A 27,760-nucleotide genomic window follows, 5' to 3' on the forward strand; every position below is an offset into this window, starting at 1 on the left:
CGGTTGCCTTACAAAAGGCAAATATATTTAATAGTGTATATACAAATTAACTGGTCAATAATGCTATACAAGGCAGGAATATCTTTAAAGAAACCCTGAGCAAAAAGGAGGATGTAATTTTTATTTTACACTTATTGCAACATTATTTCTGGTATTTGTTTGCTATATCGACTAATAAAGGAATATGTTAAAAACAGATGTTAAAATAAAACTGGGCATTCTTTCCATTTGCAGCTTATTTAAAAATCTAGAGAAAAGAGTTCTGCCCCATCAGCTTCAGAAATAGATGTTTTACATGGTAGAGAACAAGCCGAGCCTGAGTTACCCAAGACAACCAATTTCTTTAGCAGAAAGAGTGTCTTCTGTCATCAAAAAGAGCCATCTGGAAGAACGTTGGCTCCCTGCCAAGAACAACCCTTTAACAACTGCTTGTCGTGCACTTTAAGTAATAACGTTCATAACGGCACAACCTGGAGTGTTGGTAAAGGTCCTATTGGAGGAGCAACATATTCCTCCTCCCGCAGTAACCGCAAAAGGATGTTCTTCTTATTCTTAGGCCAGTTATAAATGTGAGTGTTCTGCAGCCAGGTAGGCACGTGTTCCTGAAAAACAAGGAAAAAAAAAGCGAAATCTCATAAATCCTCCTGAATCTGTACCAGAACCTTGCAGATTCCATCAGAGCCTGCCAAGCAAGATTTCATTTTGTCTGTTCTAGGCACTTCCCATAACAACAAGAAATTTTAATTTGGCTTCAGAATTGTATTTGGGTTCCTAAATAAATGAACTTGGTGTGATCTCACAGCTTGCCTGTCTCTCTTTCTCTTCTGCCACCATGTTGGCTAATTTCACTACATTTCAAAGGGATTCTGATCTCAGTGACAGGCATCTAAAGGCTTGTGAAAATAAACATTGAGAAGAGAAGGAAGACATTTCAGTGCCCCTACCAGGGAAAGGCTGCCACCTTAGTAGCTGCTGAAGGATCCACAACCTTGAGACGAGAATCGACAGGGAAAGAGCAGGACCACAGGGGAGCATTTCTCATCTTGGTAGTCTTCTCCTCCCTCCCCTTGCACCTTCCTTCACCAAGCATGGTGTCTCCTGGCCACCTCCTAAGCAGGAGGCTGAGGCTGACGCTGAGCTCGAGGAGAGGCTAATGCATTTCCAGATTAGCAGGGTCAAATTTCCACCACTCCCCGCAGTCTGGGAAAGATGCAGCCTTTCAGATGGGTTGGCTAATGCCCATTAACATAATGAAGATGGGACCACCATGGCCCTGGACAGTGACAGCGGGCTGATGGAGAGGAGGCTGCTCAGACCTCATGTTCCCTTGGGAGGTTTCCATATGGACAGCCTGGATGTATAGGGGTGAAGGGCTATATTCATGCCACTAATTAAAAGAGGGTCAAAGACTGATCCTTGACCAAAACCGGCTCATGTCCACTGTGGAGATGGGGATTTCTTTTTGGAGAGGTGTTGTTGGAGACACCAGAACACAGCCAAAGTGAGACAGCAGGTAAGCAACATGAGCAGTCAAGACATCCAGCACCTGCTCCCTGGACCTCTTATTTAGCAGAGCCGTATTTTCCCAAGGTGGCCCCTGTTAGGAACAGCGCAGTCCCTGTCAAGCCAGTGGAGCTAGCTCCAAGAGGACAGAGCAAAAAGCTGCTGGCGTGCACCATGCCTCTGGTGTCTCGCCAGGGGATGCCCTGGCATGAGCAGCACATGTCCTGCCTGCCAGCAAACAACAAATCTTTCGTTCCCAAGCCTCATGCTTCTCAAATTGGCTGTCTTTTCCTGGGACTGTATGGCTGTAGGAACCAGGCATCATCATTTCCACTGCTTAGGGAGCGATTTATGTTAATTGGTATGACCACTTTGTTAGATCTACAGGATTTACGTATAAGAAGGAGGTAAGTGACCCAGGTGCCTACAGACCCAATCAGTGCGACCTCACATAGGCTTCTGAACAAGCGGCTTGGTGAGTGGCAGAGGTATCTATCAAGCCTGGCTTTCTGTGTTCTCCAGTGGCCGAGAAGGCATAGGCTTTGGTGAGTGGTCTCCCCAAGGTGCAGGTTTTAAAATGTTGCTCTTCCAGGTGGACACCACACTGCCCAACAAGGGTAAGATCCCGCTTTGGTAGGAGCACGAATAAGATTTCTTGCCTCCACCTGCAAGTCTGTTTTTGCATAGGAATGGATTTTAATCTTTGTGAACTATGCTCCTTTGCCAAAGCTGTTTGAAATCGGCCAAGAGATTCAAATGTTACTGGGAGAAAGAAAGATAACATGTTTACATGCATGTGCACATACTTATTACCTAAAAATTGTTTCTTTACTAAATCTTGTTAAGAGCTGTACAAGAAAATGCGATAAAATACAGCATGGGTTTACCAAACAAGCCCTCTCTATGTCTTTGATAAGAGACTACATTTTTTGGAGGAGGGAAATGCAGTAGACCTAGTTGGTCTGGACTTCAGCAAAGCATTTGATATAGGTCCACATGGGAAATCATTAGTTAAGCTTGAAAAATGGAAATTAGTGTGAGAAATGTATAGTAGGTAAGAAACCAGCAAGTGGGGACATAATGAGAGAGGCACTATACATCCAGAGACAGGCTCTGCGCCTTTCTTCCAGAACTGGTCCTGTGGCCTATTTAATTTAATATCCTCCATAATGGACTCGGTGCAAAAAGCACCTGCATGCTAATCAACTCTGGCAATAATTTTAACTTGAGGGAGGTGTATAGGGGTAAGGGTGCTATTTTGATCCAGAAGGAGAGCAAGAGAAAGTGAGAAGGGGGCTTTTCCTTGCCATGCGATGCTGGCGATCATTGCGGGTGGGAGTAATGGGAAAATGGTTACTGCCCTTTTAACTTTTTTTATTTGGCTGTGTCTCTGTAAGCCCAGAGGAAATTCTCTCTATGCCATAAAGAAAGTATTTGATAACTCTGAGGATCAAACTGAGGAAGAGGGCAGAGCATATTAGTGCAGAGGGCAGGGCGGCGCGTTCAGGGCTGTGTCGGCGGAGCATGGTTTGAGCTCTCCTGGCTGCCCTGGCACCAACCCTGCTCACCTCACCCCTCCGACTGCCTCCGCTCTGCCAGAGGGAGCCTCCAGTGTGTGGCAATCACGGCTTAATGCTTCAGTCATCGGGTGACCGGATCAGGAGGACGCATTTCTGTGGACTGGCTCGATGCAAGCCTTGAACCAGCAAGACCCAGGATTCCTTTAGCAGTTATGATGGGGAGCTGGAAATGCCAGTTCCACCTTAACTGCGTGTGGTGCTTTTCCCCCCCATTATTTAATTTCCTAATGAACACTCTTTGGATCACATAGATCCCTTCCCATTGGAGGTTAACTGACTGTCACATACCATGCTTTATGATGTGCTTTGTAAGAGATTAACTCATCTAATAGCCACGTCCCTATGAAACCTTCCAAACCTTGCTCCCCTGCTCTTTTCCACTGCCAGCTACAGTAGCACTTGAACACATAAAGGACAGTATATAAAAAAGAAAATGAAAGCAATTTGCCTGTTGACATCATCCAATTGTACATATACGCGGCGTTTTTCAAGTACCTCACCTCCTCTGATTGCCCACAGACTTCATTACTGCAACTTGTTCAGGCTCTGGTGCTCTCCTTCCACCCATGATGTCCTCAGTTATATTATCATTAACTAGTTAGATGAAGGTAGATGATGTACCAAAGAAATGTGTGAAGAAAGAGAGCAAAGCTTAACGGCAGTAGAAAATGCTGATCTGCATAATTTAGATGAGAAAGGCCCCTCTTGAAGAACTGAAGGGTGATGTGGACTACAGAGGATGGGGCAGGAAGGCTGCCTGGAGCCTGATGCTTTGATAAGAGCAGCTGAATAAACCAACCCTGGAAATTCCTTATAGATCACTGTCTGAGAGGCCACTGATATATGCTAAATAGTCTTTTGACTCAGCCAAAATTAACCTAAGTTTATTCTTCTTGTGCCTGCCTCAAGGTCCAAAGGCAGCTTTAGCGCTTGTTGGGCCACTTCTCTCTGCAACCCTTGAGGTGCCAACTGGCTGCAGGCTGTATGGTCCGGTTGCGTGGCAGGCACTCAAGGAGCCCCCAAAGTTAGGAGCACTCCTGCCCTTTCCCCCCAGATCAAGCTGCAAAGACTGACTGAAAATGCTGACTGGTTCACTGCCTTTGGTCTGCCCAATTCCCACCAGCGCTGCCTCCCAGCTTTTCACGCTTAAGGCAAGTACCAGACAGAGATCATTCAGGAAGAGAGCTGAATGACGTGAAACACCAGAAGTACCGTTCATTCCAAAGGACCTCACATATTTTACAAACCCAGGGACATGTTTTCAAATTTCTGAGCTTATATTAAGTCAGTGCCTAAATGAAGAGCTTGATCACACACAAATCCCCAAGTGCTGTAGGACTTCACGGCCCTACAATCCTTGGTAACATTGTTTAAATCTTGACTTATGTTCCAAAATTTGGGCACCCAAATAAATACAAAGAATTTTTCCATGCTTTTCCAAAATGCAGCTGTATACCTAGGGGTAACATGACAGCTACCCAACAATGCACACAGCATTTAGCGACGAAAAGTGAACAAAATTCCAATATATCCATTCTAAGTTTGGGGAAGAATGCAATTTCTTAACTATAACTGAAGCTGTTTAACTTTCCCGGCCTTGTAAAAATCCAAGAGATTCTTTCAAAGTGAGGAAGAAGGGTATGGGAATCTGTTGCGTTACTTATTTCTTATTTTCAAATGAATCTTCAAAACCAATAAGGAAGAGCAGATGAAATTGCAAGTCCTAAAAAACCTTATAGTTTGCCTTTGATGGACCCATCAAAGTTCAAGCAACGGCCCTAGTACTTTAATATTTATTATCCTCTTTATTTTTATATTCTCAACCCACCCTCTTCCAGATCCTCACTTCACATCAGTCATAAATCTCTCCCATCTCACTCATCGGCATTACATCTGGATAAAATTATAAAAGGGTTAAAATAAAAAGCACGCTTGTTGGATAGATTGTCTCTCTCCATTTAAATTCTTTCAATGCTCAAGACAATTTAAGTTTTAGTTATACATTCATCATCAGAAATACATTATGCACTGATTTATATTGTGGATGAAATGTTTTTTATTTGTACGTACATAAAACTATAAACTTTTCATGTAAAATGTAGCTTTGGAATATTACTAGTGGGATATTAAGAACCAAGGAATTGAGGATTTGGGTTTTAAGATTTCATCCGGTGCATTGTGATCAAAATAATATGTGCTTCATCATGGGACAAGTATATATGCATGTATGTATGTTACCTTTCTGGCATTTGGAAAAAGCACAGGGATGAATCTGAAGTTCATACTTCCTTGTTGTATAAACTCGATCTGCATCTAGAATAGAACAAATTGCTAGATTTATTGTAATGACACGTTAATTTTTCTTCACATGCATCTGAATCCCCTGCGTTAAAACATTTGTTGCTTGCTTAAACTGCTCTTCTGTTAAGTGATTCGATCTATTGCTGGTGGACTCGGTACCGTTTTGTTTGGCCACTTCATCTGATTCTTCATTACTACAGAAAGGATACAGGAAAGAGCATTTAGTTCTGTGGTGTGAAATAATTGTGGGTTTAGCTGCAGTTGCAATCCCATGAAATCCATCTAGAACCGACAAAGCTTGACTTGACTAAGGCTCCTGTTCAGTCTCCAACAGGGTGAAAGATTTCAGCTGGAGGCCAGCTCCATGTCCAAGCTAGGACCAACCTGTTCCCCATGTCCCAGCTCCATGTCTGAGCTGGGACGCAGCCTGTCCCCTGTGTCCCCGGACACAGGCATCCCAGGGGTGGTAAGGACAGCAAAGTACTGCTGAGAGCTCATCTGTTGGTGACAGCTTCTAAGAAGTTTGACTGCAGGATCAAACTGGGAATCAGATGGGTTATAAGGTGAGAAAGACAGCAAACTGTGAACTGAGGGAGAAAGGATGAGTTTCACGGCTCTTTGGGCTCTTCTGGGCTAAATGTCCATCCTGTGACAGACTGCAGAGATGGGCTTCTGTGACCCCCGCTGGTCCCCTGCCACCCTGTACCCCCAGGAGCCCCCCCTTTGCAGCTCTGGCCTTCGCTTTGCAATTCTATCTTTCAGCCAGCTTTACTGCTGCCTGAAAAAAGACTTCAGTTACAGGATGGCCGAAGCGATAGGGGCTGGTTGACAGGGGGGAAGGTCAGGCAGTGTTAGAAAAGATTGTGCTCAGGGCTCTACGACAGGGCAATGAGGGCTCGAGAAGGCGAGGGAGGGAAAAAACCATAGAAAAATAAAGGATATGGAGGAGTAAGATGAGCATGTTTAATAGGATTTTTCTTCCTTGAACCTCTTAGCAGATGTTAATGAGCATACGGAGCTGATGAGAGGGAGGATTAATGAATTCCAAAGGGGGGTGTTTAACTATGGGGATTAGGGAAAACAAAGCAAAGAACCTGTCATTTGGAGACAGATTTGTCTTTTGAGAAGAAGAGACAGAGTCTTTGTAAAACAGTAAATGCATGTCCTTGCTTACCATCCTGTGGATGTATTTAGTATGTAAGCCGTGTTCATCCCTGTCCAGCTGGGATTCAGCCCCTTCCACATCCTGTTTGTATTTTGGACTGATTGCTATGATTATCATCACCGTCTTCTGTTAGGGAGAAAAGCACTTTTATGAAATTGGGAAACGCAGCGTGTTTAGTAGAGGCAGATCGGAAATCTGCCAGTTTGTGTTTTAAGTGATCTTTATGTTCTTGGCAAACACGAGAGAATCTCATTCATTCTGGCAGGAAATACAGGAGAACTCATACACTCGTTCTCCTCATTATTTCTCGAGATCTCATAATATAGAAAATCTAAATGTCAAGAGATATATTAGCAGCTACCAGTTTGCAGTTGGAATCCCTGTAATAAAAACCTACTTTTTATCAGTGTAGCATGTCTATGTACATACACAGAAAAGTTTTATCTTCAAATTCAGACCTCACTGTTTTCCAACAGCTTATGTAAAAGTGCATCTATTTAACCATCGATGGCTTTTTACACATAAAGCCACTAAAAGCACTTGTCTGTGGAGCCTACATCTAGGGCTCTCGGCAACAGAGACAGCAACTTTTCTTGCTGATCTCCTTAGCGGCAAGGTGTGCAGAGAGGTGGCTGTGCAGAGAGGTGGGCTGTTGTGGACGGCCTGGGCAGGTTTAGGGGTACCTAGCAGCTCTGTCCCACCTTGCCGCAGTGGGCTGAAGGCAACGCTCCTCGCCTTGCTGGGACAGCCCGGATCCTGCCTCTGAGCTTTTAATCCCAGGCCCCCACTGAGCTCAGGTTTCCACAGAGGGGCCATCCTTCATATCTGGGAAACGTCTCTCCTCCTTAATGGTGGGCCAGTGAAGAGGCTCAGCAGATGAAAGCCTCCTTACTTGTGTTTACCTAGGGCCTGTCTTTTATCGCCGCCACATCAGGCTGCGTAAGGCTTCCAAGTCTGTGGCTCGTAGTCAGCCTGGCACCTAATTAACTCTTTCCTTCTGTGCAATATCAAGGGAATTTGCCCCACCACAGGGTCAAATACGGTAAGGAGCCATTATCCCGTACACTGACTTAACATACTCCAGAATTACATTTGCTTGTCTGATACGCATGTAAGCACTTACAGATGTTGAGGGTTTGCAGAGACATGCCTAGCTGCACACATCCCCCTGCTTGTGTCCAAGCAGTCCCTTCTTCCTCACACATGTAAAGGTTTTGAAGTTAGAAACTGCCTTTACAGTCAATGGAGGAAAACAGACATTTCTGGGGCAGGCAATCAGAGAAAGTCTCATGTGAAGAAGGGGAATTGCTCTCTGCACATACTGGTCTCTCCTACTGACTGTGCAGGAGTCCCAGGGGAGATCTGCCAGTTTGTATTTTAAGTGATAATAATGTTCTTGGCAAAAGAAAATTCACCCTGGCTTCTAGTTTCAGTACCTCCATTACACAAGGTAAGCCCAAGCGTAACTTTTCCTGATGAAAGCCCCAAAAGGCATGACTGCATTGCTGCAGCAGAGGCCCCAGGCTGGCTCTGCACACAGCAGTACCATGTCTGTGTGGTACTGCACTTGAGCTAAGTTGTCCTGCTGGCCACCTTTAGGAAAACGGTGTAGTGCTGTCTCAGATGGTTGAGCTTCCTTGCTCGGGTGGGGGAGAGCCCACCACTTTGTCATCCTGTTCCTGAGCCGTGGACATCTGCCCAGAGTAAGAAAGAAATCAAAGGAAGCCACCCCATGATGGCATGTATCGAGCAACAAAATTGCCAGTTCGTGTCCAGCTGTGCTGGTATAATGGGACCACTTGGCTTGATCCCATAGGAGATGTGCACTCACTGCTCAGCTGAACTTCAGAGGAGGTTGTTGCTGTGGGGGACTGCACTGGCAGCAATATGTATCTCTATTTTACTGCTTAGATATATACAAAGTGATGAGAGCAAATCTATCATTCGACTAACGGAATACCAATTTCCAATTTACACATAGGATGGTTTATCCAGAAGAACCATTCAGTGTTTTAGATAGCAACATAAAAGCTACAGGTGAGAAGCAGGATGAACATTAGCCACTACTATGCAGCCTGGGATGAAATACAGCTATCATTTTAACCAAGCATAGCTAAACCCCACTATTTAAAAATGAGATGGAGGAACAACTTGTCCAATGGCAGCTTCAGGCTGAATATAACAGCCAGCATTGGAATTCAGCAGTAATGCCAGGATTAGCACTTCATTTCTTAAAGAAAGAGCTTTGGGACCATAAGATGCAGAAGTGAGTGAGATTTGCCTATGCTCTCGCTGCAAGGCCTCTGCCATTTCTGTAGGGACAGGGAAGACGATACTGGGGTCTTGCATTTTGATTCTGCTCCTGTTGCTCATAGAAAAATTCAACCATTTTCCTCAGGTCGCCTCTGCCGTGAACAAGGTTAAATTGCCTTTACATACATCACCTAAGTAGCGCTCCATCCACTTAATGATGTCAATACCGCGTACCGTGTCCTCAAATATATCAATCTGCAAGAGAATGAAAGTCTGTGGTGAGCATCCTTGCGCCTGTCCTCCCCATTTGGTGGCACTGAAAAGGCGCCTGCTCCTTTCCCTAGTTTCTAACATGCATTAATTCCCTTAGGAAAGAAACATCACACACACTCACACACACACACGTGCATGCGCAACTTCTTCCCTTTCCACTGCAGTCCAGAGTCGAGCTGGATGGGCACCCCAGGCAGGTGGAGGGGGGCTGCTGCAGGCACGCCACTGGGCTGCCGCTCAGCCGGCCATTCGACTGGCCGCCCTGCCCTGCCAGCTCCCAACTCCCAGGCATTTTTGCTCATCAGAACAAGAAACGACCACTGACGGTGAATGTTAGATAGTCAACATTTGCAAACTGGCTTTTTTCCTCTAAACACCTCAAGAAGGTGAATGGCTGCCCACCTTCTCTATCTGTATTGCTGCAAATGTCCACTATTTTCTGGCTGCAATGTTATAATGTGTGTCAAGTTTTAGCTTCATATTGAACGAAATTTTCAGTGTGTGTCTCAGATGGCAGTCAGACGAGTCACTAATACTGGATGCAGTAACCCAGACTTCAGCGACAGCAGAGAGGTGGAGGACTTCATGGGACTGAATACAACCAACACTACTCACTTCCCTGCACGCTCAGTAAGCCCAGAAACCAGCAATCGATGGCCATGACCAATGGAGTAATTATTGACTTCTCCACGTTTTTGTCAGAAGATTCATGTTCTGCTCTCAAGTCTTTCTTTTTCCCTTTTTGAAAGTAGAGAACGTATTTGTTTCCCTGCTTTGGGGCCATTTTGCTATATATATTATTCTGCAGCATGCTCCAAGAATTGCCTGTCCAGCAAAGGTGCTATTAATGAGCCTTCTACTCGGCACCTCTATGGTGCCCAAAGCTTTCTTATGAATTGATCATAGAACAGAACTGCTGGAGAGAAGTATAATTGCAGTCTCTGGAAAATATCTTTGATTCATGAAAATAAATAAGTGTGTGCAAAGCCCCCCACTGAGTTTCATTCAGTTTAATGATAGCCACTTGCTTAAATGCTTTCCTGAATTGAAGCCAAAGAGTGAAGGTGAAGGGTCAGATAGCATATGCACTTGAAATAAGGAAATATGAATCAAGATCTTGATGAACACTGAATCCTAGAGCCTCTGTGGATGGTTCGCTTAGAGAAGGCTGTTATGATGAAGGAAACTCACAACAAGTTAAGTGAAAATCTGGATGTCTTATGGGATTAGACAGTAGGACACAGATTTTTTCAGGCCTGTGATTTTAGAATCCCTTTTAAAAGTATAACAAAGCAAATGAAACCATGAGATGGGCTGTTTCATTAAGCTGTGTGAAATACACCAATTTTAGGTCATTTTTTAGCAGAAAGGTATTCACATCTGAAGAACCAGAAATGTAATAGCATCACAGAAAAAAAGCTGGGATGGGATGAACATGAAAGTTGACCTTTTCTAATATTGATATTACAGATCAAATATGAGACAATGTTAATGGAATAACTCACAAAACCTCATACTATTGCCCATCTAGTGTCACTAAATGGAATTTTCCAGGGTCATTATTAAAACCCATTTTAAAGCATAAAGTTCAGTTAAAATATGAGCAAATGAAGAGGCAAATCATTTAAGTTACAATTTTTAAAGGCAAGGCTAGTTCATTCTATTTGTATCTTCTTTAACCTACAAAACGTGGTGACAAACAGAAAAACATTTACGTGGACCGTGTATCACCTCTGCTTTTTAAAAAAAAGTCTCTTTTCTCTCCTGGTTGAAAGCAATTTTCTCTGGAAGGAATACTTACAGCAGTTTGAAATCCATTTACAAGCAGGAAGTTCACAAATTTCATAACCTCCACCGCTGTGTCCACCGAATAGGTTATAAAGACCTTGCCTAGGAGAGAGAGTCCATATGAATATGCGATGCATTAAAATACACCATTTGGAGGGTGAGACTTTCACAGCCCAGCTTTTGCACCACGCTGTGGGTTCTGCCCACCTACGTCTCTTTGGATTATTTACGAAATGGATGCGGGATAGCGCAGTGGCTTGGTGTTGAGCTCAACCCCCCATCCAGAAACCTTGGTCTAGGTTTAAGCTCCTACTGCCTTGCCGCTGGCAAGCACCCCTGTGGAAGCTGGAGAGGGTAACATCACTCTGCTGCTCGCCCTGCCCTGCTGCCAGAGCTGCTTCTTCCCCAGCCCCTTGGCATAGGTGAGGTTGGGCCCTCACCCAGAGCTCGTGCCACCTGCACTGGCTGCAACCAGCAGCTTTCTGCCACAGCTTTCTGCCAGACCTCATTGATCTGACTGAGAGCCGGAGGAGCCCTCACGCATGCCTCACCTCATAGCAGCATTACCACCCTGTGCAGGCAGGAGGGATGGCTGATGACAGCAATGTCTTCAGCTGCTCTTGCCATCATGGAAGGAGTTTTCTTACTAATTAAAGAATCATGGATTTGCAGGTTGGAGTAAACCAGCTAGCTAATCTAATCCAGCTGTGCGTGTATCACAAATGACACAATTTTATCCAGTAATTCCTGTATCTGGGACACACTAACTGATAAAGTAGGGTTTATCCAAGAGTGGTATCTGGTGTCATAACTCACTCCTACAGGCCAGAGAGATGCAACTCTCTGGATTTGAAAGGTGACGCACAAAATGAAGAATAAAGGAAAAACCAAAACCTCGGGAGAGATGTGGAAGGTTCTTAGCACTGGTATATCTCACCTGCTGGCCAGCACGGCATTAAGAAGGAAGCCAGTTTTCTGAAATGTGACTTTCCCTTAAGAGTTGAAGGATGAAAGCATTTCAGGGGCCGGCAGCAGGGGAAGCACCTCAGCCAGCACCTGTGCCACCCTCAGCCCTCACCGTGGGCTCCTGGCCCAAAGTCCCCTCCACTCACCAGGCCAGGGAGAAACTGAGGTTGAGACTCGACATCTTTGTCTGGTTGGGGACAAAGGCAGAAACACTTTATCCCTATGGCTTTGTTTGTTATTAGTCTTTTACTGTAAGCTTCAGTGCCTCCTGCCTCAAAGGGACATCCTGTTTAGCAAGAAGTCATGAAAACAATCTAAACGGTATTTGTTTTTTGTAAACAAAATAACAAGCAATTAATGACAATTATGTTTTCAGGATTCAAGGGGATAATTCCATCCCACCAAACACGAATGCTCACACCCTACAGATGTGATGACACTCAGTATTTTCTTTGCTTGTTGTCTTTGTGTCTTAATGTCGCTCTCCCTGCCTTCTCTCCCCCGGAGCTTTCCCACCTAAAACTGTCAGGCTGCGCTGTAAAATGTTGCACAGAACAAATTTGCTAACCACTTACGCAACTCCTCCGGCAAATTGCTGGTTCTCAGCGTTCCCTTGGCTGCAGGGTTACTGAGAGGTCTCGGGACAGCAGCTGGAGATGGAAAATTGTCAGAAGGACAACAGCATGCTTCATCTGGGCCGCATGCCTTGGGGGGAAGCTGACCATTAGGTAGCTGGTTGTATAGCTGGTTTCTACAAAGAAAAGCAAGTGAGGATTTTAAAATATTTCTTTTCAGATAAAATTCAGATTTTTTTTCTGTTAATAACACACTAAGAACTTTATCTGCGTATTAGCTAGGAAAAGTTCTTATAGAAATGCTTGGCTCAGCTGTTATTACAGCATCTTTTAAACGGGTACCTTGGTGACGGTCTACCACAAGACACAATTTATTGCAGTAGCAACGTTAGCCACAGGAAGTAAATGCACCTCATAGCTGAAAGCTGTTCAGTTTGCAATTAGCAGAAGCAAAGGCCGTTTCTGAGCGAGAAATAATGCCGTGCTGTGAATGTTGTTAGGCACATACGGGAGCAGGGTGGCACTTGGGTAACCTCTTCCCATCATCTAAAAGGTGCTTCATGGCACCTCAGGTGCTCTCAGGATGTCCTGTCCAGCACAGGAGGCACAGCACAAGGTGAGGATTGGGAAAAATGGGGGACAGGGCACTCCAGCTCCAGCTCTGGCACAGCTTGGAGGATCTCCAGTTTTGGACAAGACTCGAAGTTTTGCTAAAGGGAACAAAGTTAATTTCTTGACTAGCAACAGCAGACCGATGAGGATTTCTCACGTTAGATATCTGCGCTCCGGACCTGCAATAACCTTGCCTAACGTCTCCTCCACTGTAACAAACAGAGAGAAAGGGATGATTTTAGGAAGCTTAGCAGTTCTTGTCCTACTACACTTTGGTTTTACGGTTTAAGTCAATAGGAAGGGGAACCTATACAGATTTTTACATGAGGTGTGCTTTGAACCTGCTGGGCTGAATCTGTTGGACAAGTGTTAGGTTTCTCTGAGAGCTTTTCCCTACAGAGCAGTGATGTTTAGTCAATCAAGCCCACTCTTTTTTTTCTTTGCCTTCCTTAAATGAATGATGACAGGCTGGTCACAGCATGTTTTCTGTTGTCACATTAAGATTTGGTTTATTCATTTTGGTACAGATGTTTTCTGTTACAAAATACTCTATAGGCAAATATTACCAACATATAACTGCCGTTCTGGAATCAGCATGCAAACACCAGCCACACAGCCACAGGACAGACCCCGTGTCTTCTGGATTTCTTTTAGCAGAAGAAAATACCAAGAAAAGCAACACGTCCCTCATCAACAGCCACAAAAGTCTCCTCTGTGGCTAACTTACAGATCTCCCAAAACTTCGCCTTATCTAACAAATGAGCCAAAAATTCGGAGTCTGTCTTTAAATTTTACTACTCCAAAGGATACCCACTATTCCTCAGTATTTTTCCATTTTCATACAAAGTCTTCAGTGCAATTATCTCTGCTGCTGGTACTGCCTTATCTTGCTGTCACTTTTCTGTCACAGCCTCTAACTTTTCATAGGCCAGAGCAGTGCGGTATTTCAGTCACCCGCCCTCTTTTGTCCCGCCTGTTCTCCCAGTTTTCTGCCAAGACCATGTCAAATAAGTGGACATTTTCAAACACAGATGCCTGTAAGTTAGCAATTCTAAAAGTATTGTGGCACTTAAATAAAAACAGTCTGATTTCAGATGTCCTCAATACCTGAAGCTTCAATTTGTCTTCAGGTAGCTGAGTCTGGAGAAAACCCTGCATGGATAGTATTTCCCATCTGTTAATGACATACTTATAAGGAGGGAGATATAAGGCCTGGTAAATTAATATTTGAAAAGCAGTCAAAAAGCCCTGGATGAAAAGTACTAGACATGTGGTGTTTTATTACTACGTAAAAGATCACAGAAAAGGCTGCAAACTGCAATGTAGAGATATATCAGCAATGGACGAGATTTTCTCCCTTTTTCTCTGTGCTACAGAAGAGATAAGAAGGAAATCACTGGAAGCCAATGATTGAGGCGTCCCAGGCTGGTACAGCGTAAAGCTGAAGACCGCGGTGAGCCGCTGAATTGACCTTTGCTCTCAAGTAGGAGAGCTCTAAGCTTTCAACAGATATTTTTCAACCCCCTCATCCCTTTAACCTTCAAGCGTTTATCTTCCTTAATGCGTGCATTTCAGGGTGAACTGTAACAACGTATCAGGTATCCGGCTTTGAAGTTCTCTAGGGTAAGGTCAGGCCCCCGCTGGCTGTAAAACAGCAAATAAAGAAAACTACCCAGCATCTCGCATGTACCCCTGCAGCCCGGGCACGCTAACATTACAAGGCTTCAGAATTGTTGGTTGAAAGCCCACAAAATCAGATCAGAGGAGCTTCCACTGCACACAACCCACCCCCCCCCCCCCCCCGCCCCGAGGCGTACTTACGGGAATCGAGGAGGACCAGGGGAGGAGCATGTCCTCTGGGGTGGTCGGTCTCCTGTGCCCTTGGGAGCACGAAGGTTTGAGTAATTTGGGATGACTTGCTGGGCCGGGCGGATAACTCTCATGCAAGGTCCAGGAACAGGAGGAAGTGGTTGCGATGTATGTGCAAAATGTTGGTAAGGAGCTCTGCCATCTGGGAGGGTGAGAAAATAAAGGTAGCAACTATCATTTCAGCCAATACATTTTTGCCTCAGTTTGTGTTCATTCTTTTCCAGGCACGTCCTCCTTCATGTCTAGGGAAACTGAGCAGTTTGGGGGCATTTGCAGATATCTCAGTCTGAAAGAAGCCAGATTAAGGAACATTTCACAGTCTGAAGTTTCCTTTTTCCCATTCACATACGACACGGTTCAGATCCCTGCCCTGGGTTGGGCAGCTGGGACAACTGACAGTTAAACATTCAGGGCTGCTTTGTCCCTGCACTTACCATGCCTCAGTGGTTTTTTGGTTTGTTGTTCTTTTTTTTTTTAAATTTAATTTCTTTTTGGCAATAACTTGTGAAAATGAATCATCCCAACGTTCTCATGAAAGCAGATGCAAAATCCTGGAACAAATCAGTTTGCAACACTAAGGCTAAACAGACTGTGATTATTGTAAATGAAAAGAGAAAAAAATAATCTCTTGGTTTGTTACTTCACCCTGTATGAATTTTCTGCCTAAGTGACCTTTTAAGGCCTTGTTGCTGCTCCTGTTGCCATCCAGGAGGCTCAAGGAATTCTGAAAAATCTTACTGTTGTTGGCCATGCACACATAATGCTGTTTAATAACTAACGTACAGTGGAACTGTTGGCGTAAACTGAAAGAGAAAGCAATGTAAGCTGTTTGTTTCCCAAAAGGGAAAAACTATTTTTTTTTCAGTCTTTCTGCTTGCAGTTTTCATTAGCAGCAGCCCTGCGCACTTTCAAGCTGCTGTGCGCAGATCAAAGTCCAGCCTGGCAGGGCTTATTAGCACTGCATGATTATGGTGTTATGAGCTGGCTCTGAAAGCTGCAGTACTCAAACACTCTTCCCCCCCCCAATTGTTTTTTTAAATCCTTTTAGCTATTTTGGGGTCATGTTTTCCTTTTCCTAGCAGCCATGAAGACTAAAATTTTTTTAAAAGGGGGAGGAAAAAAAGGAAAGAAAACAAAGTTTTGATTAAATAGTCCAATTCCAGAAGCCAATACTTAAAAAAAAAACCAACCAACCCCACAACTGCATAGAGATTCCTGATGAAACCGTGAGTCGGCAACATCGTATTTGATGAGATTGTTTTAGGAGATTTTCCTGGTCCCCCTCTTAACTATTTGCAACAGGACAGGGTGAAAGACGCTGGGAGAACAAAATTGAAAGTAAATATGGTCTTCTCATGGGTTCCTCATGACCAGCTCTAGGGAAGGTGGCAGGGCTCTGGGAGATTCAGTTTGGTTTACAGGTTTTTAGGCCAATGTTTCACCGGTTTCCTTCGGATCTATCTGATGCTACAGGATTTTAATGGACATAACCACCGCTGTTCAGAAGCACAGCATGGCCAAGCGTGCGTGCCCACACACGCCAACAGCTCTCATATATAAATATCTGAAATAATGGTCCCTGGGCACATAGCATTGCTGTGAGGATTTCTTTGACTTCAGAAACAGTTTTGCTGTTGTATCTCAAATAACAGGTGTCCAGAGCCAGCTTAAAGCCTACGGGCACAATCCAGGCTATTGCTATTCCCTGGGAGAGACGTGTTGCAACACACAAACTGCAGAGCTTTGTTGTGGGTTGCCACTGCCCAACAATTATCTGAAACGCAAGGAGCTGTCAGAAGGTGATTTACGCTGTACCGGGCATGTGAGAAACAGGGGTACAGTTGCCAGCTTCTTGGTCCTGACCAAATCTGCTCCAGCCATCTGAGTTTATTTTATTCCTTTTGCCCTCTGGATATGGCTGAAACGGTAGTGATTTTTTTAAAGAAAGCCTTTCAGAGTTCCTGCTTTAAAACAAAATGGCCTCATTCAGTAAACGTCCTACTTCTCACGATGCCCGCGTGTGGAGGAGGTAAATGGAGATAAATAGTGAGGGGTGTTGTGCAACCAGCTCTTTGTCTGCTTAAAGCTGAACTGAAAGGAGAAGGTACGAAAAGAAAACCAGAGGACATTTTGCAAATGTTCAGCTGTAGACATTGATGAAAGTCCATCTGTAGCCCCTACCCCTTTACAAAGTCCCAAGATCAGAGGTGGAAACTGAGGCTCTGATACCCTCTCTCTTTCATATACCTAATTATAGCACATTGCTGGAATGAGAAAACTCCTTAAATAGGTGTAATATAAATGCTGTGGAGTCAACAGAAGGTTAAAAAAAAAGGGTTATCAGAACAGGCCTACAGCTTTTTATTACAAAGCCAGCCCAAAACGGGTCGGGGTCTCATGAGTCTAATGTAATATAAATTATATTAAAACTATGATATTGCTGTTGAATGTTCAAAGCTCACTTCATAACAGATAAAAATCTCAGAGACTGAAAAGGAATACTAATTAATAGCAGGCTGTAAACTGCGTCGTAGTCTCCAAGAGCCAAAACACCCGTATTGATGGAGTCACATCAGCGTTCAGTGATACAATCACCAGCAGCTGAGAGGGCTCCATTTTAAGTAATGAGCTTTCATTTCAGCTGACAACAGAAAAAAATGAGGATGATGGATGTCACGCTCTTTTCACATAGAAATAAAACACATGGATGAGTTTGGTCATAATGCTGGGAGATGCTATTTACAGAGATCAAGGGTAACCTCCCATCCTGGTTCTGGCAGGAAATTCTCAACTTTGGGGATCCAAGTGGGAGCAACGAAATCTCTGAAAACAACAGGAATTAAGTCGGTATAGGAGGCTGCTGAATGACTGATGCGAGGAGGAAGGAAATGACTAGAATATGAAATAACAGCAGGGAGAAGGCTGTGTATGCTCAGCGTGACCGACAAAGGCTAGTTTCTAGGCAAAATCATTAGCCTTCATTTCATGAGTAACTGTGAGGTCTTTAACTTTTTATCTGGTTCAGAGGTTCTGCATCAGAGAGCCCGGCTGCATAGCCCAAAAATCTGGAAATACAAAATGGACTGCAAATAGATGTTTAAAAAGGTTAATAATTGCATGCCGTGCATTGCCATTAAGTACAGTAGGGAAAACACCAGCTTGGTGAATGATGGCTGTGATACACCCGGAAAACCTCCCGCGGAGTGAGCGGTGCTACTCACATGGGCCCTGGGGGTGCTGCTCGGCCAGGCAGCGGTGCCCAAAGCAGCCGTGGGCTTGCGAGGAGGCGTTGGGATGGGGCAAGTGCTGGCACATAGGGCACTGCTGATGCTCAGGTCCAAAAAACTCTCTGGAGATCAGTGGTCCTGGGAGGTCCTGGGGGTTCAGCACGGACACTAGCGGTAAGGGGGGCTCCAGGTGCCTGATGCCCATGACGTCTCGTGACTGGGAGTTGTACCCTGTGTCCACGGTTCCCAGCTCTGCTGGGGGTCTGTTTCCTGAGGGTTGCTGTGACCGTGAACTCCCTTGGCTGCTCTCCTCCAGCAAGTCCTCGGGAGCGTCAGACAAGCTCTGCTCTGATTTACTGGAGTTGTGCCCGGTGTCAGCTGAAAGCTGTGATCTTGGCTGCATGCCTGGTTTGTCCATAGCTACAAGATGCATCTTGGAGGGAACTACTCCAGCTATTGATTCACCAGGGGAACAGAAGCGTCCATCTCTATCAGGATTGGTATATTTTGACCACAAGCTGCTGTCCGGCTCCATGGACGGTGCTGACTGATGACATGCTGGTGCTCTGCAGAGGCATGATGGATTGGCCATAGGCTGAGGCGTTGGAGTGACACACGATCTCTGGGACTCCTCATCCTCTGTATCCTCTCCAGAAGGCTGCAAAGCCTTTTCCAAGGGAAATGGGGACCACGGCATGGATTCATCCACTTCGACTGGTATGCTTCGACCCACAAAAGTGCCTGAAAAAGTGGGAGAAGAAACACTCTTGACTGACAGCCATACAGACAAATGCCTGTCGTCAGTCATTACTCAATGACTGTGAGCTGGAATACTGAAGAGCAATATGTATTCTTTATGTTCTTTATACTTTTACATTTTTTAAAAAGACAGGCAGAAAACAGCAAGAAAGGTCTGACTGAAAGAAGGAAGTAGAGGGTTAGCTGGAGTGTGGCTAGCACAGAGTTATAATTTGGACTAACCTGATGCAGAGGCCATTTCCAAGTTTTTCAGTTGCACCGGAAACGAGAGTCAGCTGCCTTACTGCAAGGCCAGGATTTTCCAGCAAACTGGAAAACAAGAGAAAGGACTCTTGTGAACACGGTACAGTTTCACACAGGCAATAATCCTAAAATAACTCTATCTCAGAGACTGGAAAAGAAATACCCGTTAGAGTTCTGGAAATCGCATTGCGCAAAATAGACGCTTTTATGGGATTTCTGGAACTTACTGTTCCTGCTGAGACTGGAGGGGGGAAAAGCACATGAATTGTCTCTCAGAGGTAATTTCTGCACCTGACAAAAGAGCAGGCTGCTTAGGTCTGGAGGTTTGGCTCAGGCATATTCCAGGGAATACAATCACTTGCAATTATTTAACTCCGGACCTTCTAATAATAGCTTCACACCGATGCCTCGAATCTAAACTTCACCACACACCTAGCTGAGTAATTTCAACTCCAAAGCTTGTTTCCAAGGCTTGCTGCTTATTTTATCAAGCCACTTCATCCAACCTATTATCACATGGCTGTTGTTATTTCAAATTATTGAAAATTAAAAGTCAATTTAGAGATGTTAGTTACTGTTTGGATTTTTTTTTCCCTTCCTTTGGAATTGGCTTGGGCCCAAACATCAAAATTGTCACTTCCTTTTGGGGGTGCTGTCAGTAAATTTGGTCCAGCCAAGCAATCCCTGATGATGGATGCCTCTGCTCCATCTTCACTCGGAATGACAGCAGCGGTGATGGGTGAATGCTGAGTGGGCTTCAGGAAGTGCAGCCATCTTCATCCTCTTATACAGGGGTGCATATTAGCTTGCTCCCAGCAAATTTTATCTGTTACCGTGGAGTACAGAGAAACAAGCCTGGTGCTCATCATTTCCCCAGCCATTTTCCTTCTATCACATTGGAGAAGCTAAAATCCCAAGTAGGAGAGTTATCAGAGAAGAATGGACTGAGCACTCAAGCAACAAGAATGACAACGTTTGGCAGCAGAACCTGGCTTGAAAGCCTGGTAAGGAAAGTCAAAATCACAACACGTTTACGGAGCTTTTAGTGATCCAAGGATTTCTCCCAATAGCTTGAACAGAAAGGTCAAATGAAGAACGTCTTCAAATGACCACAGTATTAAAAAAAGTTGAACAGGATCACAGCGATGTATAAGGCAGTGTCCCAACCTTTACCCTGGCTCCCACAGCAATTCTGTAAAAGCAAATGGTGTGCCCCATGCTATAGGGCAAGAGTGAGACTTTACATTTATGCTGATCAGATCAAATGACATGTATTTCCCCTCTGGCATAGAAAATTCTGGGTGTAACATTTGCTGGGAAGTAGGATAAAAACTGTGCTTTGCTGCTGGGCTGCAACGTAAATATTCTTCCTCTGTGTGACTTAAAACCTATCTATGCAGAAGATTTACCATATATTCATACATATCCCGTGTTATAATAAGCACGTCCACAGGGAGAGTTATCCTGGGATAATTACAGTGGGATAATTACGCTGGTAATTTTTCCCATGTAGGCAAGTCCTCAGAGCAGCTATTAGTTGCACCAACACAGTGAACACGCTGCTGCTCTGGCAGCTGCAGCCCCCTGCGTGAGAGAGAGCGCTGGGTCTGGTGCCAAACCAGCTCCCTCCCATACAAGCACCCAGGCTTGAAACCCTGACGGTCAGCCCACCACCATCACACATCTCTCCCTGCGGTTTGCATCCCTTCTCCTCTACGCCACGTCACTAACGCCGGCCCTGCTCGCTGAGTCACTGTTCTCTGTCATAACCGATGTGATGGGAAAGGGAAAACCTCGAGCTCTCATAATCAGCACAGGATGTGACAGGGACTTGTGCTGCGCTGTCCTGTGCGGCGGTGGCAAAACGTCCTTTATCTGGGACCTTTGGTCAGATGGCAGTTTAAATGATGACTGCTCTGTGGTGGTGACTCACCAGAACAGTACAGCGCAAAGTCAGATTTACGTGAATCAGGGTGTAAAGCTGCCGAGTGGTTCCCTGCCAGACTTAGAGAAGCGCCTGTGAAGGTTAGGTGTCAAACTACCTGCAAGGCATCTGCCTTTTGCTCATCTCAACAGCTTTGTAAACCTGACCCTTGGATCATCTGGCCTCAAAGTGCCCGCTCAGACATGCTTCGACTTGTGGATATCTCTGTCCATTTGCTCATAAGCTGGATGACGTGCACTCGAGCAGCACAAATCATATTGCAAACTCTTATTCCCCACACCGAGCATCTCCAGTGAACTGGTTCCTTGTGCAAAATTCACCCTGGTATTCACAAAGCGCAAGCTCAGCTGTGGGGTACCGGGGTACAGCTCCACCTCTTTAGCCAGGTGTGTTGTCTGAGCATCCCTCCCATTAGATATAATCCTTAGCAAACACCCAAACATGGCTTTTCAGAGACAAATTTGCAATGCCTCATACACTAAGATGCTGCTTTGATGGTGTCTGAAGTAGTCAGATCAAAATGCTAGAAAACACTTTGAATTCAGAACCTCTACCTTCAACAGTCTTTAGTTTAGCACTGTGACAAGAAGAAGAGATTTCTGCGGAGAAACCAAGAACTCAGTCCAGAGCTCAGTGGAGTAAATGGGAATCTCTCTATTGAGTTCAGTAGATTTTGGATCGGGTGTCAGATGGGATTTAAAAGTTACTAAATTCCTTGGGAGGCTACAACCTCCAAAGTTTTTGGTCTTTTTTTTCAGTTCTATTGCTAACATCTGGCTATCTGTGAAACAGATCATGCACAGACTGTGTGACCCTAATGAAAGGCACAACATGGGCAGAAAAAATTCAGACTTGTTTTCTTCAAGTTTGTTACTTAGTGTATTTACTCTGCCTTTTGGAGGAGGGATATTAAGACTTTATTAAACTGTATTGCAAATGATTAGCTACCAAACTCTTCAAATGGTTTACTTCAGAATAGTTCAAAAATATCTTTCCTATTAGTTTAGCCCTCTGAAAGGACAAGCACCTCTTTATCTCTCAAATCAACTTAATATTTAAATGGCAGCCTTATTTCCTTCCTGCATAACATGAGCTAAACTTTATGAAAATTACTCCAAATATCTGAGTAAAATTAATTTGGTCAGGCAGATGATAGACCTGATTCCATTACTTGTGTTCTTACCTGCCAAAGCTTCTAGTTTTTTTAAATATGATTTTACTTAGACCTTGCTGCAGGATAGCTGAGCAGCGAAAGCTCCCGCAGGGCTGAGGCAGAAGGCACCAGGGGGTCGAGGGCTCTGGTGTTCAAACAGCTACATCATTAAAAAAAAGTGACTTCGTCCTCCTCCTCCCTCAGTAGCTCTGGTTGGAGAGAGAAGCTGTTACAACAGCAGAGCTCTGTCTGTAGAGATGGCCCCGAGGATAAATTAACCCCAGGACATGCTGAACACTTTTTGAGCAATGCTGGCAATGGTATGTGGATGGGAATTCCCAAGAGAAATCCCCATGCTGCTGGAAATGTTACAGATGATTCAGAAACATCCTCCTCCAACAGCAGTGCTTCAGGACGTTGTTTCTGCTCTGCTAAAGATCCTCGGCTTTTGGAAAAAGACCCAACGCTGAGCCCATTATCCCGGTATTTCACGTTGCCTCATGATGCAGAGTTTCATTAGGTTTCCTTTTCTAGGTAGCTTATCCTGCAAGTATAGTTATGCAGAGGGCAGAAAAATCACTTACTTAGGTCTCCTGTGTTGAAGAATTAGGGTAAAGGAATGCTTCAGCATATTGAAATACCCTCAGAAACCTGTAGCCTGATCCCTTTTCTGGCATGGAGACCGCTGCAGAGTGTAGATCGTGCCCAATCTCGTTTCCAGTCAGATCATGATATTGCCAGAAAGCTTCGAGAATTTAATATCCCCCCTGCGCCTATGGCTATGCAGGAGATTACTGATAACCAGCTGGAGCCGTTGCATATATTTCTGCTTGTAATAAAGTGAAGAGGCCCTTCCTGAAGGGACAGAGTAGCCAGGCCTGGACTGCTCTCAAAAATGTTGAGGGAACTCCTTAAACCACCCTTCCTCCTTCTCTTCCTTCCTCTGCTCATACACCCGGTTCTGTTACATACATTAATTCAGCAAATAACCTTCCCGGGTGCGTGCTCAGTGACCAAAGCTTCTGGGAAGAAACCCCATCCCAGCTCCCCTGTGAGGCTTCCCACACCTGGAGAGGTTCTTCCACTGCTCCTGCCAGGGAGCCGGGAGGGAGGCTGCCCAGCCCTCCTGCTCACGGCCGGCCGCTGCTGGCGACGGCCACTCCTGGGAAGCTGCAGGGAGAGCGTAAATGAAGGGGAACAAATTCTTCTGCAGGTCGGTAGAGATGGGCTTGAACACCCGAGTTTGAAGCAAGGGCCAAACTCGCCTAAAAAACGTGCGACAGAGGCAAGGGGCAGGCCAGGGAGAGAAAGGGTGTTGGGCTCGGGCTCATCTGTGCAGTTTTCTTGTGGCTGATTGCAAAATCCGTCAGGTATTTCATCTGTTTCCCAGCACGAATACTTGTCAGGATGCACTGTCCCAAAACACACACTAACCATCTATCTGCTTTTGATTAGAAAACTTCCGTCGTGAAGAAACAGAAGAGAGTCTCTGCAACGGGAAAAAAGCTGCGCTCCCCGTCACTTCCGGAGGAGGGGAAAATATCTTTGCTCTTTTGATCAAAGTTATATTTCTCTACATTGTTAAAAAAGGAAATATTAGGATGAGAAAGAAATTTCACCTTCCTTGGTGCACAACACACAAGGGCAGGGTTTTTTATTCACTGGTCATGGCATTTCTGAAATGGCACGGGTATAGATTAAGGCAAAGCTGAGATCACAAGGGGTGGGGATGGACGGGAATTTCTTGATTTCCAAATAATTCCTGTGTACTTTGGCTGAATCCTTTAAGCTCCCTGGTGCTGCTGATATCCATCTGCAGGATGGGAGTAAGCGGATGCTGAATTTGCAAGCTGCCGTGAGGATGCACACGTTGAGATTGCAACAAATGCTGTCAGATAAGCGTAAGTGTGTAAATACACTTGTCTTAAGTGCAGTTTTCTCTACAGAAACACTACACACAACTTTCCTCAAAAAAACCCAGAGACAAATCCTTTTAGGAAGAGCAAGTGCAAATGTGGGAACTGTTTTGGGTCTATAACCTAAATAAACACAGCCAAGGAAATCCAAGCTCCAGAGTTTCACACTTCACTGTGAAGAATTTTGGCTGCTGTCATCATGGATGCTTACCCTCTCCCTTGGGTACCCTCCACAGCGGAGACTAAGGCAATGATGTGTCACGTTCCTAGCTCAGATTTTAAGCCCTCTAGGGCAGGTAATGTTTATTTTTACGACTTCTGGAAAAAGTAGAAAAAGAATATGAAAACAACATTCCTCTTCCACACTGACTATATGGTTGCTCTTACATATTTTCTGCAGCCATGGCATGAAAATCTACATACACCAGGAGAACAGGAGAACATACTTCCAACCCTCCCTGCATGGCAAACATCATGTTCCCTTTTGCAGCACTAATGTTGCTTCACTGGGCAATCCATGGTGCAAAGGCTAGCATAGACCTGATATTTTTCACCTCTTCAGTGTAGACTTCGATATGCATATAATAGGAATGCTAGGCAATAAGTAGTAAGAAACTAGAAGTGCAACACCCTCAAGCAGTATCCAAACAGGCATCTCACATATAGGCAGCATTCCCTGCCAGCTTTCTAATATTTGTGAAATACGAAAACGTCTGCAATCATAGAATCATAGAATCATAGAATCATAGACTCATTAAGGTTGGAAAAGACCTCTAAGATCATCGAGTCCAACCGTCAACCCAACACCACCATACCCGCTACACCATGTCCCTAAGCGCCTCATCTACTCGTCTTTTAAATACCTCCAGGGATAGTGACTCAACCACTTCCCTGGGCAGCCTGTTCCAAGGCCTGACCACTCTTTCAGTAAAGAAATTTCTCCTAATGTCCAGTCTTAACCTCCCTTGGCGCAACTTGAGGCCATTTCCTCTCGTCCTATCGCTAGTTACTTGGCAGAAGAGACCAACACCCACCTCGCTACAACCTCCTTTCAGGGAGTTGTAGAGTGCGATGAGGTCTCCCCTCAGCCTCCTCTTCTCCAGGCTAAACAACCCCAGTTCCCTCAGCCGCTCCTCATAAGGCTTGTGCTCCAGGCCCTTCGCCAGCTTCGTTGCCCTCCTCTGGACACGCTCCAGCACCTCATGTCCTTCTTGTAGTGAGGGGCCCAAAACTGAACACAGGATTTGAGGTGCAGCCTCACCAGTGCCGAGTACAGAGGCACGATCACCTCCCTACTCCTGCTGGCCACACTATTTCTGATACAGGCCAGGATGTCGTTGGCCTTCTTGGCCACCTGGGCACACTGCCGGCTCATGTTCAGCCGGCTGTCAATCAGCACCCCCAGGTCCTTTTCCTCGAGGCAGCTTTCCAGCCACTCTTCCCCAAGCCTGTAGCATTTGTTTTCCAGAGCCTTATGTTTGTTTTCCAGAGATTACTGCCCACCCATTTCTGATTCTAAAACTCCCATAGGCATTGAATAACAGCCAAACTGGGATATCCCAGAGTACATCTGAAAATCCTGACACAAAATTAGGGCTAGCTGAATGGGGTTGGACAGGGGGCGTAAAGCTCCCCAGCCTGCTTTCCTATAGCTTCGTGCCTTACGTTGGAGTCTCCTAATAAGGTTCCTACTAAGGGAAAACTTCTGGCGTTTCATGGGGCTGACGTATCCCTCGTCCCTAACCGCCCTCCCTGCTCCGCAGCGCGAGGGCTGCGGGCGCGTGGGTGGCAGGAGGGAGCGGGGAAGCCGGGGGGACCTGATGTGTCTCCCTCAGCTGGCGTGAGAACAGCCTCGCTCACTTGCTTTCATGAAACGTGCAGAAATGTATATATATCTTTCAGACGTGTACCTTCTGCCAAACTTCAAAAGCCACTGCTGGGGGTGGAGGGCACTGACAGACACGAACACCACAATCGCACATGCCTTGTTTCCTGCCTTAGAAAGACAAAAAGAAAACCCAACCCCATAAAAAAAAAATACAGCATGCTTCAAGGCATTGCTGGTTCTCAGCAAGAGCAAGCCCGACCTCAGAGGCTGACGGCATCGCAGGCAGCAGCAGAATCGGCAGACGCTCGCCAGCAGCCAGCATTGGGGAGCGCTCGCCGGGAGGAAAATTGCCCGCAGCCCTCGCACCCCCATCTTTGGCATCACCCACTGCGGGGCTCACAGCCCCGTCCGGTTGTGGCGGGGCATCGCCGCCCGCCCGAGACGGCACGGACAAGGCCAGGCCAGGCCTTGAACCCGCCCAGGGCTTGCAGGAACTGGGAATTTCTGGTCTGGCGGTTGCCGGCAGCGGTTGAGGACCGGTAAGCCCAGATCTGCTGTTCTCATTGCCCAGCCAACGCTAGCCCTACAAAACCCGCGTCCTGAAACAATCAGTTACTGTGTGAAACGAGAGCTGGTTTTATACGGCTGTTTTTATTCTAATTAAATACTACCGGCTCACTCCCACTGTTTCCATACCAACACCATGGAGAATAGTGCAAATGGGTCTACGATACTGTTTTCTTCACGCTTTCCAGCCACCTCTCCCTTGCCAGGTCCGTGGACCTGTCCTGCGCAGCCTTGAGCAGCGCTGCGGGGTGGGGGGGAGAGGAGAGGAGAGGAGAGAGGAGGAGAGGAGGAGAGGAGAGGAGAGGAGAGAGGAGGAGAGGAGAGGAGGAGAGGAGAGGAGAGGAGAGGAGAGGAGAGAGGAGGAGAGGAGAGGAGAGGAAAGGAGAGGAGAAGAGAGGAGAGGAGAGGAGAGGAGAGGAGAGGAGAGGAGAGGAGAGGAGAGGAGAGGAGAGGAGAGGAGAGGAGAGGAGAGGAGAGGGCCATCGGCCAACAAGCCACCTTGAACTTGCACAGCCGTGCAGGGCGGGAGCGGGATCAGGCCTGGCTGCTAGGCATTGCCAGGCAGCTACGTAAATAGGCAGGACAACATTTCGACACCAGGCGTGTCTGTTCCCAGTGTTTACCCCAAACCCTTCCTGATTTAAAAAAAAAACAACAAAACTGCAGTGAAATGGCTGAAACATGTTGTAACCATCTGTGAAACTCAGGCTATCATTACACGAGAGGAGGGGGGAAAGGGAGTGAGACAACAATTTGAGGGAAAAAAACACCCACCGAGAGCCAGAAGTGGGTCAACAGCTAATTACAAACAGGGACCGAGAAAGGCAGCATCTCTAACACTTCTTACCTTGCGGGCGAGGGGGCTCGCGCTGAGCTGACCGAGGAAAACGAGAGGGCTGGCGCGCCTCCTGCGCACCCCGTCGCTCTCTTGGCGTGCCTGGGTCTCCTTCCTCAGGCTGGCTGGGCTTTTTTTTTTCCTCTTTTTACGACACCCTCCCTGCCTCTCCCAGGTAAGCGGCAGAACTGGCTCTGCAGCAGGAAGTGGAAGAGGCATGCACGGCACGGCACGGCACAACGCTGCGGCGGCGGTGGGAGAGCCTCTGCGGGGGAGTGATACTTTGAAGCTTAAAACTCTCTCGACATGCCTGTGTGCGGCTCTCTCCCTCTCTCGTAGGAAGCCAGGCTGCCTCTGCGTGAGCTCCGCAGATAAATAACTGTAGGGGAAACCCGGTGTGAT

General features: G+C 45.8%; 1 protein-coding gene across 1 annotated transcript; it reads right to left on the reverse strand.

Annotated features, from left to right (window-relative positions):
* TRAF3IP2 (TRAF3 interacting protein 2) lies at positions 1–27,665 on the reverse strand. The gene is made up of 10 exons (XM_075145686.1): positions 27,371–27,665; positions 19,094–19,180; positions 18,107–18,853; positions 14,838–15,027; positions 12,405–12,580; positions 10,877–10,965; positions 8,989–9,057; positions 6,559–6,675; positions 5,322–5,396; positions 1–602 (listed from the first exon to the last, which is right to left on the reverse strand). Exons 2-10 carry the CDS (start codon positions 19,107–19,109, stop codon positions 456–458), a joined length of 1,626 nt encoding a protein of 541 aa, XP_075001787.1. The 5' UTR covers positions 19,110–19,180; positions 27,371–27,665; the 3' UTR covers positions 1–455.
* Between the last annotated feature and the right edge of the window lie 95 nt (positions 27,666–27,760).

This window comes from Calonectris borealis, chromosome 3, assembly GCF_964195595.1.
Source record: "Calonectris borealis chromosome 3, bCalBor7.hap1.2, whole genome shotgun sequence".
Lineage (NCBI taxonomy): Eukaryota > Metazoa > Chordata > Aves > Procellariiformes > Procellariidae > Calonectris > Calonectris borealis.

Excerpts from the sequence above, each read along its gene's own strand:
- TRAF3IP2 (XM_075145686.1), bottom strand. Across the intron at positions 12,581-14,837 it reads CCTGGTCCTCCTCGATTCCC|AAACCAGCTATACAACCAGC; the intron begins GTAAGTACGCCT and ends TTTTCTTTGTAG. Across the intron at positions 5,397-6,558 it reads CTAAATACATCCACAGGATG|ATGCAGATCGAGTTTATACA; the intron begins GTAAGCAAGGAC and ends GTTCTATTCTAG.